Genomic DNA, 16,056 nt, shown 5'->3' on the forward strand with positions numbered 1-16,056 from the left:
TGCAGAAGTAGTAATGGGGAACTAACAAATAGTGGAGAAACTGAAGAGGTACCTTGCATCAGGCTTCACAGTGAAAGTCACTGGTAGCATTATCAGAATTTCAAGAGTTGGAGGGGGATACAGGTTGAGTGCAGTGCCCGACATTAAGGTGAAGGTGCTGGGGAAGCTGAAAGGTCTGAAGGCAGACAAATCAATCAGACCAGACGGACTACATCCCACAGCTCTGAAAGAGTTAGCTGAAGAAATGTGGAAGCATTGGTGGTGATTTTTCAGGAATCACTGGAGTCAGGGAGGGTCCCAGAAGACTTGAAAATGGCTAATGTAACACAAATTCAATAGAATCCCTACAATGTGGAAACAGCTATTTAGCTCAATGATGCTCCGAAGAGCATCCACCCATACTCACAAACACCACCCCCCCCCACCCATACTCACAAACCCCCGCCCCCCAACTACCACCACCACCACCTTATCCCTGTAACCCTGCATTTCCTATGACTGATTCACCTAGCCTGCACATTCCTGGACACTACGAGCAATTGAGCATCGCCAATCACCGAACCTGCACACCTTTGGAATGTGGGACGAAACCCACACAGACATGGAGAACGTGCAAACCCCACACAGACAGTCACCCAAGATTGGAAATGAACCTAGCGTCGTGAGGCAGCAGTGCTAACCAATGAGCCACCTCGGTGTTAGCAAACTAGAATAGGAGAGCAAAGATAATAGACAATAGACAATAGGTGCAGGAGTAGGCCATTCTGCCCTTCAAACATGCAACACCATTCAATATGATCATGGCTGATCATCCTCTATCAGTATCCTGTTCCTGCCTTATCTCTATAACCCTTGATTCCACAATCCTTGAGAGCTCTATTCAACTGTTTCTTAAATGAATCCAGAGACTGGGCCTCCACTGCCCTCTGGGGCAGAGCCTTCCACACAGCCACCACTCTCTGGGTGAAGAAGTTTCTCCTCAGCTCTGTTCTAAATGGTCTACCCCGTATTTTTAAGCTGTGTCCTCTGGTTTGACACTCACCCATCAGCGAAAACATGTTTCCTGCCTCCAGAGTGTCCAATCCTTTAATAATCTTATATATCTCAATCAGATCCCCTCTCAGTCTTCTAAACTCAAGGGTATACAAGCCCAGTCGTTCCAGTCTTTCCGTGTAAGGTAGTCCCACCATTCCAGGAATTGACCTCGTGAACCTATGTTGCACTCCCTTAATAGCCAGAATGTCTTTCCTCAAATTTGGAGACCAGAACTGCACACAATACTCCAGGTGTGGTCTCACCAGGGCCCTGTACAGCTGCAGAAGAACCTCTTTGCTTCTATACTCAATCCCTCTTGTTATGAAGGCCAGCATGCTATTAGCCTTCTTCACTACCTGCTGTACCTGCATGCTTACCTTCATTGACTGGTGTACAAGAACACCCAGATCTCTCTGTATTTCCCCTTTACCTAAATTGATTCCATTTAGGCAGTAATCTGCCTTCCTGTTCTTGCCACCAAAGTGGATAACCATACATTTATCCACATTAAACTGCATCTGCCATGCATCTGACCACTCACCTAACCTGTCCAGGTCACCCTGTAATCGCCTAACATCCTCCTCACATTTCACCCTGCCACCCAGCTTAGTATCATCAGCAAATTTGCTAATGTTATTACTAATACCATCTTCTATATCATTAACATATATTGTAAAAAGCTGCGGTCCCAGCACTGATCCCTGCGGTACCCCACTGGTCACTGCCTGCCATTCCGAAATGGAGCCGTTTTATCACTATTCTCAGATATGCTGCTGAGGGCGTATGATACTCTGGTCAGACTGCATTTATAATATTGTTAGCAGTTTTGAGCCCCATATCCAAGGAAGAATATACTGGCGTTGAAGGGGGCTCAGAAGAGGTACATAAGAATGATCCTGGGGATGAAGGACATGTCATATGAGGAGCAGTTCAGCTCCCCGAGTCTGTACTTGGAGTTTAGAAGGGCACGGAGGGATCTCATTGAACCTTATTGAATACTGACAGGTCTGGATAGTGTTAGATGTGGAGAAAACGTTTCCTCTAGTTGGAGAGACTATGGCCTGACAGCATAGCCTCAATGTTAAGGGATAACCCTTTAGAAGTGAGATGAGAAGAAATTTCTTCTGCTAGAGGGTGATGAAACTGTGGAATTCATTTCCACAGAAGTTTGTGGAGGCCAAGTCACTGAGTGACTTTAAGACAGAGATAGATAGGAACCAAGGGTTATACAGAGATGACAGGAGAATGGGGTTAAGAAACATATCAGCCAAGATCATATAGTGGAGCAAATCTGATGGGCCAAATGGCCTAATTCTGCTCCTATGTTTTATGATATTCCAAACTCTTACTGGCAATGTGACAACGAATGATTCCATATGTTGTCATTCACTCAATATACGTAACTTGCCCAGTTTTATACAATTTGCATTGACAATTAGTTCAAATTTAAGTGGTTTTCAATTAAGGTTATTTCTAAGTACAAAGTATGAAAAACTAATGACGGAGTCATCAAGGGGAAGTCGTCAAATTATGGATGCATAAGTTATGTTTTTCTATTTTTTAATGTGTATTTATTCAAATTGAATATTTCCTCAAGTAATCTTTCACCAACTTTGCCATATCACCAAACATCTAAAAGCAAAATATCATGGACACTGGAAATCCAAAAAAAAAGAGAAAATGCTGGAGCAACTCAGCAGGTCTGGCAACATATTTGGATAGGGGACCCAAGTTAATGTCATACTGAACTCAAAAAGCTAACTCAGTTCCTCTATTCACAGATGCTGCCAGATCTGCTGAGTTTCTCCAGTATTCTGTCTTCATATTTCACTGTGTTTCACCGACTCGAAGACCAGCTAAAGCCAACAGTTTCTTTTTTTAAGTTTGAAATGATACATGCTATATAAATAGATCTACTGGAACTAGTGGTTTTACACAAAATCAATTATGAGTCATAACCAGTGAGAGCTCAAACACCAACACACTCATTTGGCATAAATACCTAGCTCTCAGCTTACATTTTCTCATACAGAAGAACAAAGAATAAAGAAGAAATTAAATGACAAAATGCTAAGGAATACTGAAATATTTTCACTTTAAGTTTCTAATATGTAAACAAATACTGAAGACACAATTAGTGAAGTATATTCAGACAGAACAAACTGGAAGAGCAGTAAAGAGATAAGCCAAGAATACAGCATATTTCTAAACACCAGTACCTTCTAACTTCATGAGTTCTGGGCAGTAGTAATGAATGACTGCCAGAAGTGAACAGCCATCACACACATCTCTCATTAAATCTTCCATTAAAGGGAAAAATGGCAACTGCTTGTTCAAGGGGTGATCGCGTCGATAACGAACCTGACACAATAATAAAGATAAGTTTTTTTTAAAAATTATAACCATTATTTAATGTTGTAGTAAATTAGGTGGCACTGTATACTATCACCTCTGCAAGCAATGTATTTATATCAAAAACAAAGTGTTAGTTTCTATCCAAAATTTCCTTTCAGCAGCCCCAAGCTTTCTTAGGATCAGTATTTGTTCAATAGACTGTGTATTTAATGTGATACTCAAGATATGTTAAGAGGCGATCTGGATGAACATGCTCAGAAGAATTTGAAATAATAGCAATAGAGTACAAAAATGTTGCAAAACAGCCCCTATAAAAATGGAGTTGATAACTAACCTTAATACAAGCTTACTTATACCTTTCTTCCATACTTTCGTACAAGTGTGGAGAAGCAAGTGATTTTGCAGCACAGTTGATACTTGCACAATACCAGGAAAACAAAAAGTTGATGGTTTGTTGCCAATATAATTATTTTATAGCAAAATTGCCAATGTCTTATCCAGGAATGAAATACAAAAGTTAAAAAAAAAAGCTTTAGTAAAATAATTCCATACCCAATCCTAATTCTATTCTAAAAAGCACATTATTAAGCCATACACAAAGAACAAAAATGTTATAAATACAAATTATAAGTAATTATGGTATAACTCCAATAATGTTGGCATATGTCATTTTGCTGATTTTAGTAGCAAGGGCGTGCCTACATTTGGTCAGTTAAGAATCTACTCCTCACTGTTTCCCACAAAATAAATCAACCCAGTTTCTTTACACCAAGTTTGGCAACATTTTTTGAATAGAAAGTACACACCCAGAATTTTTAGAAATTTTGTTTACCCTGAAATTACATTAGGTGGTGCAAAACTTAAGTGACAATGTGATTCACTATTTTAATAAATTGATATGCCATAAGAAGACTTCTCTATGAAACATGTTTTCCTTGAAATAAGGAAAACCTTTGAAAACCAGAGGATAACTAAAAAAAGCAATACTGGGGGAGAAGATGAAATAGAAGGGTAAGCTAACCAGTAATATAAAACAAGAAAATAAGAGTTTTCTTAGATACCTAGAAAGGTAGGTGGGACAAGAATGGGTATTGGACTGCTGGAAATAGAGGCTGGAGAAATAGTAATGGGCAACAAAGAAAAGGCAGTTCAAGCTCTTTTGGTCAAGTTAACCTTATTTATTGCTAACCTGAAGCAACAAATTTTCAAACATATTGAACAGTCTATACTCAAAATTTCCATTTTGAAAAGATTTTGAAAGCTTATATAAAGAATACAAGCCAAATGCCTGGGTAGTAGTCTTCTCTCAAGGTCAGTAAGGTATAAGAATGAAGTTTCACATCAAGGTTTTGAGAACATAGTTTAGTCTGACAGAGGACTATATCGTTGAAGGTATCAATTTTCAGATGAAAAATTTAAACAATGGCGCATGTCAGATGAATGTTAATTGTTCAGACATTGAAAACTAAGGAGTTCACCCAATATCCTGGTCAACATTCTCCCTTCACCCAGTGATTCAAAACTTCGCTCATTAATCATTTGTAGGATCGAGTTGAGCACAATCTGGCTACTACTTGTGTCTATTTAATGATATTTGCACTTCAAAAAAAATTATTTAATATGAAGTTCAGAATCAGAGTAAGCTATTTTGCTTTATGCTAGTTAAATCCGACAGTGTTTAATGACACTTGTGCTTAAGAAAAGTACAAAAATAGTTTGCTATAGTTTGATACAAAGCTATTATAGTACAGTTACAACTTCAGTCACAAGATTTTCAAATGTCTGGAGCACGAAGGAGAATCCAAACATAAACTCAAATTAAAAATAACATTTATTCAGAAAAAAATGGTGCAGCATTGCTAACCACAATGCTTGTAATGGAAACCACTGCATAAAATTCCAAGACAGAATACTGTCATCTCCTTAAAACAAAAATTACAAACAATCTCATTGTTTCTTTCATGAAATTTTATTTAAGCCGCTTCATTAGTTAATTTATCTGGAAGGTATTCTTAACCTAGCCTACTATAGTGCTACTGTAATGTCAAGAGCACATTTTAATTTATCTTTCCTAGATTAATAGAGCCATGGAGAGTTTACAGTGCTAATCTGCTTTGTATCCGCACACTAACATGAAAACAGTTGATGGACAATGAAACCCAAGCTTCCAAATAATTATGAGTTTGTAATTAAACAGTATTGATTATGAACGATCTAGGGTGGAGTCTGCTGTTGGTGTGACCATTAGCTTGTTAGAATGCTAGAGTAAAAACAATAACTGCAGATGCTGGAAACAAAATTCTGGATTCGTGGTGCTAGAAGAGCACAGCAGTTCAGGCAGCATCCAACGAGCAACGAAATCAATATTTCTGGCAAAAGCCCTTCATCAGGAATAAAGGCAGTGAGCCTGAAGCGTGGAGAGATAAGCTAGAGGAGGGTGGGGGTGGGGAAGAGTAGCATAGAGTACAATGGTGAGTGGGGAGGAGATGAAGGTGATAGGTCAGGGAGGGGACGGTGGAGTGGATAGATGGAAAAGGAGCTAGGTAGGTCGGACAAGTCCGGACAAGTCAAGGGGACAGTGCTGAACTGGAAGTTTGAAACTAGGATGAGGTGGGGGAAGGGGAAATGAGGAAGCTATTGAAGTCCACACTGATGCCCTGGGGTTGAAGTGTTCCAAGGCGGAAGATGAGGCGTTCTTCCTCCAGGCGTCTGGTGGTGAGGGAGCGGCGGTGAAGGAGGCCCAGGACCTCCATGGCCTCGGCAGAGTGGGAGGGGGAGTTGAAATGTTGGGCCACGGGCGGTTTGGTTGATTGGTGTGGGTGTCTCGGAGATGTTCCCTAAAGCGCTCTTTTAGGAGGTGCTCAGTCTCCCCAATGTAGAGGAGACCGCATCTGGAGCAACGGATACAATAAATGATATTAGTGGATGTGCAGGTAAAACTTTGATGGATGTGGAAGGCTCCTTTAGGGCCTTGGATAGAGGTGAGGGAGGAGATGTGGGCACAGGTTTTACAGTTCCTGCGGTGGCAGGGGAAAGTGCCAGGATGGGAGGGTGGGTTGTGCGGGAGGGTGGGTTGTGCGGGAGGGTGGGGGGGGGGGGGGGGGGGGGGAAGTGTAGACCTGACCAGGTAGTCACGAAGGGAACGGTCTTTGCGGAAGGCAGAAAGGGGTGGGGAGGGAAATATATCCCTGGTGGTGAGGTCTTTTTGGAGGTAGCGGAAATGTCAGCGGATGATTTAGTTTATGCGAAGGTTGGTAGGGTGGAAGGTGAGCACCAGGGGCGTTCTGTCCTTGTTACGGTTGAAGGGGTGGGGTCTGAGGGCGGAGGTGCGGGATGTGGACAAGATGCGTTGGAGGGCATCTTTAACCACGTGGGAAGGGAAATTGCGGTCTCTAAAGAAGGAGGCCATCTGGTGTGTTCTGTCGTGGAACTGGTCCTCCTGGGAGCAGATACGGCGGATGCGGAGAAATTGGGAATACGGGATGGCATTTTTGCAAGAGGTAGGATGGGAAGAGGTGTAATCCAGGTAGCTGTGGGAGTCGGTGGGTTTGTAAAAAATGTCAGTGTCAAGTCGATCGTCACTAATGGAGATGGAGAGGTCCAGGAAGGGGAGGGAGGTGTCAGAGATGGTCCAGGTAAATTTAAGGTCAGGGTGGAATGTGTTGGTGAAGTTGATGAATTGCTCAACCTCCTCGCGGGAACACGAGGTGGCGCCAATGCAGCCATCAATGTAGCGGAGGAAGAGGTGGGGAGTGGTGCCGGTGTAATTACTGAAGATCAACTGTTCTACATAGCCAACAAAGAGACAGGCATAGCTGGGGCCCATACATGTGCCCACGGCTACCCCTTTGGTCTGGAGGAAGTGGGAGGATTCAAAGGAGAAATTGTTACGGGTGAGGACCAGTTCGGCCAAACGAATGAGAGTGTCGGTGGAAGGGTACTGTTGGGGACGTCTGGAGAGGAAAAAACGGAGGGCTTGGAGGCCCTGGTCATGGTGGATGGAGGTGTGGAGGGAATGGATATCCATGGTGAAGGTGAGGCGTTGGGGGCCAGGGAAACGGAAGTCTTGGAGGAGGAGGAGGGCGTGGGTGGTGTCTCGAACGTATGTGGGGAGTTTCTGGACTAGGGGGGATAGGACAGTGTCGAGGTAGGTAGAGATGAGTTCAGTGGGGCAGGAGCATGCTGAGGCAATGGGTCGGCCAGGGTGGTCAGGCTTGTGGATCTTGGGAAGGAGGTAGAACCGGGCCGTGCCACTCACCTGCATTCTGCTGACACGCCCCCCCCCAACCCCCGCCCCCACAGTCACTATCCCCACCCCCCAGAACCCCGAGGGGAACACGACCCCTGCTCATGCCTCAACTCCCATTCCCCCCACCATCACACCCACTCCAGGTACTGGCTCCGACCCCACTCCCAGCTCCACACCCACACCAGATCCCAGCTCCCGGCCCTGCCGAGTTTTCACCATCCCTCCAGACCTCCCACTCACTGAGGACGAACGATCCGTCCTCAGCAAAGGACTCACCTTCATCCCCCTCCATCCACGCAATGAATTTAATACACACCATGACATCGAACACTTCTTCCGTCGCCTCCGCCTCCGAGCTTACTTTCACAATCAGGACTCCCACCCACCTTCCGAGGACCCCTTCGCCCACCTCCAACACACTGCATCCACCTGGACACCCCGCGCTGGCCTATTACCTGCCCTCGACCTCTTCATTTCCAACTGCCACCGGGACATTAACCACCTCAACTTGTTGACCCCCCCCCCCCCCCCCCCGACTCCAACTTCTCACCCTCACAACGCGCAGCCCTCCAATTCCTCTGCTCCAATCCCAACCTCACCATCAAGCCAGCGGATAAAGGGGGCGCAGTGGTGGTCTGGCGCATTGACCTCTACACCGCTGAAGCTAAACGTCAACTCGAGGACATCTCTTCCTACTGCCCCCTCAACCATGACTCCACCCCCCCATCACCAAACCATCATCTCCCAGACCATACAGAACCTCATCACCTCAGGAGATCTCCCACCCACAGCTTCCAACCTCATAGTCCGGGAACCCCGCACTGCCCGGTTCTATTGTACTCTATGCTACTCCCTCCCCACCCCCACCCTCTTCTGGCTTATCTCTCCACGCTTCAGGCTCACTGCCTTTATTCCTGATGAAGGGCTTTTGCCCGAAATGTCAGTTTCGCTGCTCGTTGGATGCTGCCTGAACTGCTGTGCTCTTCTAGCACCACTAATCCAGAATGCTAGAGTACGCAACCAAAACTACAAAAATCAATGCTAGGCAATTGAATTCGTCAAGCTCAGTAAACTGATTCAACAGATCATCTATTTTAACATTACTCCAAGATAATTTTAGCAAAGATTAAATCATGGTTTCTGAAAAAACAAAGTTAATGTAGTATTTGCGCACTCAAATCTTTACAAAACACTTGACCAACGTGGAAGACAGTCTAAAGATACATAAATTAACATATCTCTTATTTGCATCTAATTTAATGCCTATTTTGCAACATCATGCAAGAGACAAAAATCCATCGAAAATATTAAAGTAAGAATTTAAATGCTTGTATCAATTGGGTTGCTGCTCTTGGCTGAAAGGCAATATTGTGATAATGGGGTGCCAATGAAAAATGCAAATATTTTAAACCTGGGATAAATCAATATTCCAAAACTGACACTAAAGAAACCAGATTGGTTTAAGGAACTTTGAATAAACATTTATACTTAGCACAAAGGAAATATAACTTCAAAACAACAGGATGATTCTAGTTCCCTAGTAGTTTTTCAGAAATTGTATAAACCATGCATTAATTTTCAGTAAAGCTCTCAGAAGCACTAGCTAGCCACATATTTTGAAAGCACTTTGCAGTAGATACTGCAGAATTTGCAAAATTGAGGATTTTAAAGTTGGTGCATCATTTAAAAATATGCACATTGCACTGTATAAAGAGATGAAGAAGCATACTATACCACCCGAGCATATTCCTCTGGCTCCAACATGCGGTGGGCTATGGCATGCATCAGATTATACTAGCACAAACAGAAGACAGGAAAGATGATGAAAGAAACAATGAAAGATACACAGACATGCAGAAAATTGTAAACTTTCAAAGGGGAATGTCAAAAGACTTCAAGCATACCCAAACTTTGTACAATAAAGGGATGGGGAGTTGCAATTTTGTAATGGAAAGGGTTACGGGTGGAATGCAGAGAGTAACAGGCTTTATGTTGGTCTTCAGATTGGGGGAACATGAGATCACTGTTTTGATGCTTTATATTCATTAAATAAATTTATCATTTTAGTATTTTGTGCAATTGTTATCAGATCAACAGCTTTTTTGAAAAATTATGAAGTTAAACATCGCATCTCTGTACAAAGGTGACAACAGATGGCTTGTGTTATTTTATGTTTTTACACTAACTACCAATGAAAACATCAGCAACTGTGGTGTATTTATATTTGGAAAATTGAGGGTTTTGACAGGTCCCAAGAATTTTTCTGCAGAAGAAAACATACATCCATGTCCACAACTAAAGACAATGGAAAGGACACTGCTTTAAGACGATTTAAGCACATGCACATCTCACAATGAAACAACCTGATGAGGAGCAAAAATATTCAATGTTTGAGAGAACCTAAGGCAAAAAGATCTACTGAATAATCCAATTGATTCACAATGACCTAATTTCTAAACAAAATAGAAGATAGAATATTACAACGCAGTGCAGGACCTTCGGCCCTCAATGTTGCGCTGACCTGCGAAATTAATCTGATACCCATCTAACCTACACCATTCCATTATCATCCATACGTATGTCCAATGCCTGTTTAAACGCTTTTAATGTAGGCGAGCCTCCTAATGTTGCAGGCAGGCCATTCCACACCCCTACTACTCTGAGTAAAGAAACTACCCCTAATATCTGTCCTAAATCTGTCACCCCTCAATTTAAAACTATGTCCCCTCACGTTAACTTTCACTATTAGAGGAAAAAGGCTCTCCCTGTCCACCCTATCTAACCCTCTTATCTTATAGGTCTCAATTAAATCACTTCTCAACCACCTTCTCTCCAATAAAAACAGCCGCAGTTCCCCCAGCCTTTCCTCGTAAGACCTTCCTTCCATACCAGGCAACATCCTAGTTAGTCTCCTCTGAACCCTTTGCAGTGACTAGAACTGTACCCAATACTCCAGGTGCGGCCTTACCGGTGTCCTGTATAGCGGAAGCATGACCTCATGGCTCTGAAACTCAATCCCCTACCAATAAACACCAACACACCATGTGCTTTCTTATCAACCTGGGTGGCATCTTTCAGGGATTTATGCATCTTTCTGTTCATCTATACTACCAAGAATTTTACCATTAGCTCAGTACTCTGCATTCCTATTACTCCTTCCAAAATGAACTACCTCACATTTTTCTGCATTAAACTCTATTTGCTACTTCTCAGCCCAGCTCTGCATCTTATCTATGTCCCTCTGTACTCCACAATATCATTCAGCACTATCCACAATCTGCTCCCTTAAGGTCATCTGCAAATTTACTCATCCATTCTTCTATGCCCACCTCCAGATCATTTAGAAAAATGACACACAGCAGTGGCCCCAAAACAGATCCTTCAACACACTACTGGTAACTGAACTCAGGGATGAACATTTCCCAACAACCACTTTTCTTTCAGCTAACCAATTTCTGAACCAAACCACTAAATCACATCAATCCCAAAACTCCTTATTTTGTGCAATAGCCTACCGTGTGGAACCTTATCAAATGCCTTACTGAAAACTTTCTCAGCTATCAAACTGAAACTGCACACATTGGGTATAGTGCCTAAAAATCAACACATAGAACATGAGTCCCTTGGTGTTTAAAAAATATACCAGAACATTCATTTCTTCAACAAATCGTTTCTATTTCTCAAGCAATCATTTCAAAAACTCAATAGTGTTTTCTGATGTCCTAATACTTTCAGCAATAAACAACAAAGCATCTTCTGAACAATGAAACTAGTCTTTACAGTGTAACATGAGCCCACGCTTTGTATGTGGTAAATACTCATGATTAGTGAAAGGAAAACACATTGAAAGTCTGGAGCTTGCAGGTGAAATAATAAAGCCAATAGCTCCAATAAGTCTTTGCTGCATTTAAGCTTTGTTTTAAATAATCAGATACTTCTACAATATTCACCAAGTTTTAATTCCTTAAAGTGCGTTCTTTAGAAATAAACCTGATTAGAAAGACTGTTTGTAGATGCAAAAATTGTTCTTTATTGCTGTTGTTAGTTCAGAAGAATGGAGAATGACTGAAGTACAAATAGAAGGTTAGTAGCTCACTTACGGGCACCAGTTTCCAATACCATTTTGAAGGAGACTGCCCAAAAAGCAGGGAAAGGAGTTAGAATTCAAGCATCAAAAGGACAAGGAGTAAAGCTTGGTTAAAGCATTATAAAGACCAGAGATAAGCAAGTATAAAACACACTGTTCAGTTAAACCATTGACATTTTATGAAATTGTATTCCTTTTACATATAAGCCAAATGAAAGGCTGACAACCATCACGATCAGCAGGCTTTGTTTTTTTTTGCTCCAGTACATCTAAGTTGTAAGTGAACATTTTTGCTTTAATTAAGGACCATTGAGTAATGTTCAGAAGAACCAATGTGATCAGAGATCCCACAAAATGGGAACATGTGGCGCCTTTGACAGTATTAAATATAGATTTAATGCAACAGGTTTTAGTGACCAAATCAGAGTGACACACTAAAATAAAATCATCTGAGAATTAGCAAGAGCAGATTAGAGTAAAATGCTAACTAAATCTCAATTATATTGCAGTATAAAAGACTGTTAAATCAAATTTTGAGCAGCATTCTTTGCCTAATCTGTCATTTTCCCTATCTGTGTAAAATTATTAATTCCTTGTGGGACTTATTTTAGATTTAAAGAATAGTTGAAGGCTTGGGCTTGTGAAGTTACATTAAATTGAAGTCCATCCAGAGTTAACATGATTATAGTCATTCATGCCATATCTCTGTATAAGTATGCTCATTGCTATCCTTAGAAATGTAACAAAACAGCAATCAATATCAAAGATTCGCACAATTTTTTCTTCAATTGTCTCTAATATCAATTGTTTAGCGCAGAGGCTATGCACTACTCCACACAGGCATAGGGATATTCAGAGGAAGAACCACATTCAATACTTCAAGAAAATTCTCAAAACCCACATTCATAATATTTAGCATTTTTAAATGATTCCCACCCCATTCAATTCTTTAAATTAGTCAATTTCTTAAAGAATATTTACAACCTCACCAACTGTCATGATGTTTCAAACAGTTATCCATTGAAAATGGCAAATAGTTCAATATTATTTGAAAAAGCAAAATTTCTCTTGATCTGGGGCACATTTCAGGCAAAAATGACAGGAAAAAGGACTATTGAGAAAACAAAAAAAAATTACAAATTACTGCAAAAGGTTAAATATGACCAAAAAGACAACATGACACTTTTCTTACAAGTTAACATGTAAGATGCAGTAAATGCTGCAAAACCTGATCTCACCCAGTGATGCTGCAAACTGGCCTACTCTTTCCTGCATTGTTGGAGAAGGTGAGATGATACAGAACAGACTGACTAAATATGGAAATAATGTTTCCCATGGCTGGATTGGTAGGGGAGACCTCTGAAACCAGAGGAAACAGCCTCAGATTAAAGGCAGGCCATTTAGGACTGAGAGGAGAATGGATTTCTTCTCTTAGAGAGCATCAAATCCTTGAAATTCCCTTCCCAAAGGCTAGAGGTTCAATTGTTTAATATGCTTAAAATCAAGATTGACAGTTTTCTACATACTAAAACATCAATTTATACAGCAATCGTCCAGAAAGAACAGACATGATCTCACTGTATGGCAGAGAGAGCATGAAGAATTGAATGGCCACGCATGTTCCTATTTCTCATGTTCTTACATTTATGTCTTTGTGCATTATACCATATAATCTAACATAGTCTTTTTCCTTTTATAATGCTATTGACTGACTGTTTATCACCAGCATTTTGTTTTCTCTTTCAGATTTCAGTTTTATGTTTAAATCTTACCAGGTAGATCTAAAGCCTCATCTGCCTGGAACAATACAAGTATTATGCCAACCAAGATATATTCCTCATATTAATTCGTAATCCCATTTAGATTGCAAGTAAATATGGCAATAGTTATTTTTTTCATCAGATGATCAAAAATAGGTTTAAGCAAATCAGGGTAACCAGCTTTCCAGCATGCATATTAATGTGAACATATGGGCAGTCCACCCCATATTCTGATCATTCAAATCTTCCATCTGTGTGCAAATGATACAGAGAATGAATAGCTACTCAAAATTAAAGCCTGCTGACCAGACAGTCATCTTAAGTCCTTAGAGGCGAGTCTTCAACACACACATTTGAGTTTATCCCTGCAGCTAATTTACACTGAGCAATGGACTGAAGTTCCGACATGGAATTCAATACCAAATTAAGTAGTATGACACTACTTGCAATCCAGTTTAACTATGATGCTGAGGTAAAATACATATTAAAATAGCGATTTTGGAGAAGATTTGTAGCTCAGGTTGTCTTTGTTTAGCCTGTCCCAGGATAGACGTATTGTCCCAGTTGAACTGGTGTCCCTCTTCATCTGTGCGTATGGATAGTTGGTCATGTCTTTTGGTAGTTAGTTGGTGCTCATGTATCCTGGTGGCTAGTTTCCTGCCGGTCTGTCCAATGTAATGTTTGTTGCTGTCCTTGCAGGGTATTTTGTATATGACAGTCGTTCTGCTGGTTGTTGGTACAGGTACAGTACATCCATCCTGGGACAGGCTAAAGAAAGACACACACGGGAATTCCTGGAGGCCTGGCAATCAAACCAGAACTCCATTAACAAACTTATTGATTTGGATCCCATTTCCCAAAGTCTCAGAAAAAGAACTGGAAGTGATACCACCCACCTTAACAGACCAAGACACACAAATAGCAAGCGGGACAGAGCACCGGTGCTTCATCGATGATTTAACCTAGCATGGTGACAAAACATCCGAAAACAAATCAGCGAGCAAACTTACAACCACATCTTAAAATAAGTTGCTTTGAAGAAAAGGAATGAAAAAGCCATTTGTTAGGCCTTCAAATGTGTCTTGAAAACCCAAAAGAGAATAAAAAATATTTTTTACGTTAAGCACAGAAACATGACCATATTCCCAGCAGTTCCTTTTGCATATCTAAGATTGCACTGAACATATGACACAGAAATAGGCCATTTGGCCACACAGCCTATGCCAACGTTTTGCACACACTTGAGCCTTCACTCATCTTTTCTAACTGAAACATACCTTTGCAATCATCTATTTCCTGTTCTTTCAGCTGCTTGCCTAGCCTCTCCTTAAATATATCTATATCATTTGCTTCAGACGTTCCCTGTTTCAGCAAGCTAAGTAAAGAAATTTCTTCGAATTGCCTACTGGTTTTTTTTTTGAGGACTACCTTATATTGATGCCTCTAGTTTAGCTCTTCCCCACAAGAAATAATATTACCTACATGTAAACTCCATCAAAACCTTTCTTAATTTTAAAGACGTCTATGAGGTCACCTCTCAGTTTCTTTTCTTAAGAGACCTAGCTTGTCTATCCATTCCTGTTATATCCATGCACTTCTGGTATCAGCCATGTAAACCTTCTCTACACACCTCTCCAGTGCCGAAATAATGCCTGGAATCAAAATTAGATATTGGGAAGCTGCTTAGATCGATACAAACCTGACTGCCCATGTCATGATTTTGAATAATGCCTTTTGTTATAATAGGTCTCCCATGTAAATATTCAGATCAGCAACTCTCGATAATCAGTCATGATGCAGTTTTGAGCCTTGTGACACAAGGTTGCATTTTAGCACCCTCAGCTTGTTACCGAGCTTCCCAGATTCACCTGCTACTATTCTTAATCTTTCTTCATGCACTTAGAGCAACTTACAGACAACTTTCTATTTCTGCTTCAAATAACTCAGGGTTCTCTTCCACTCAAGGTATTACTCCACATTTTTAAAAAAAAAATTATTCATATGACATGGATGTCATTCATGGACAGCATTCATTGCCTCTCACCAGTTGCCCTTGAGAAGTTCATCATGCGCTGCCTTTTTAAACTACTGAAGTCCACATGTTTTGAGTTGATTCACAGTGCTGTTCGGGAGGAAATTCCAGGATTTTGACCCAGCGAGTGAAGGAATGGCTATATGTTATATCTTTCCAAGTCAGGATGGTGAATGGCTTGGAGAGGAACTTGCAGGTGGTAGTGTACTCAGATTTCTTCATTCCACTGCCTCAAGTTCAGTCCATTCTACTACTTTAGCCTGTCATTTACATCTTGCTGAACTGCTTTTTGTCTCCAAATCTTCCTCTAAAACTTGCTAATCTGTTTATTCCACTGTCATAAATGTTGCTGCTTTTACTTAATTGGCTCCATTGTTGTCTTCAAATAGTCCTCCTGCTGTGATCTTCCACCCAATTGGTACATACAGGATCTCAACAGCAGGCTACCCGTCTAAATTTTATAGTTTCCTCCCTTTGCCTGCCCCAGTAAGTCTGGTCTTTTCTAATTTAATGTTACTGATAGTTGTTGTAAAAGCTT

At 41.1% G+C, this 16,056-nt stretch overlaps 1 protein-coding gene across 4 annotated transcripts in view; it reads right to left on the minus strand.

Annotated features, from left to right (window-relative positions):
* camsap1b (calmodulin regulated spectrin-associated protein 1b) overlaps nt 1-16,056 on the minus strand; it is a 111,246-nt gene that overhangs the window by 35,094 nt on the left and 60,096 nt on the right. For 2 of the 4 annotated variants that reach the window (XM_072565817.1, XM_072565818.1), the window contains exons 5-6: nt 11,740-11,772; nt 3,255-3,396 (exon numbers count right to left, since the gene is read on the minus strand). In XM_072565817.1, coding sequence (XP_072421918.1) covers nt 3,255-3,396; nt 11,740-11,772 — 175 coding nt within the window. The remainder of the gene's footprint in view (nt 1-3,254; nt 3,397-11,739; nt 11,773-16,056) is intronic. The other 2 variants (XM_072565820.1, XM_072565819.1) reach the window with 1 other exon arrangement.

The sequence above is a fragment of the Chiloscyllium punctatum genome, chromosome 49 (assembly GCF_047496795.1).
Source record: "Chiloscyllium punctatum isolate Juve2018m chromosome 49, sChiPun1.3, whole genome shotgun sequence".
NCBI classification, from domain to species: Eukaryota; Metazoa; Chordata; class Chondrichthyes; order Orectolobiformes; family Hemiscylliidae; genus Chiloscyllium; species Chiloscyllium punctatum.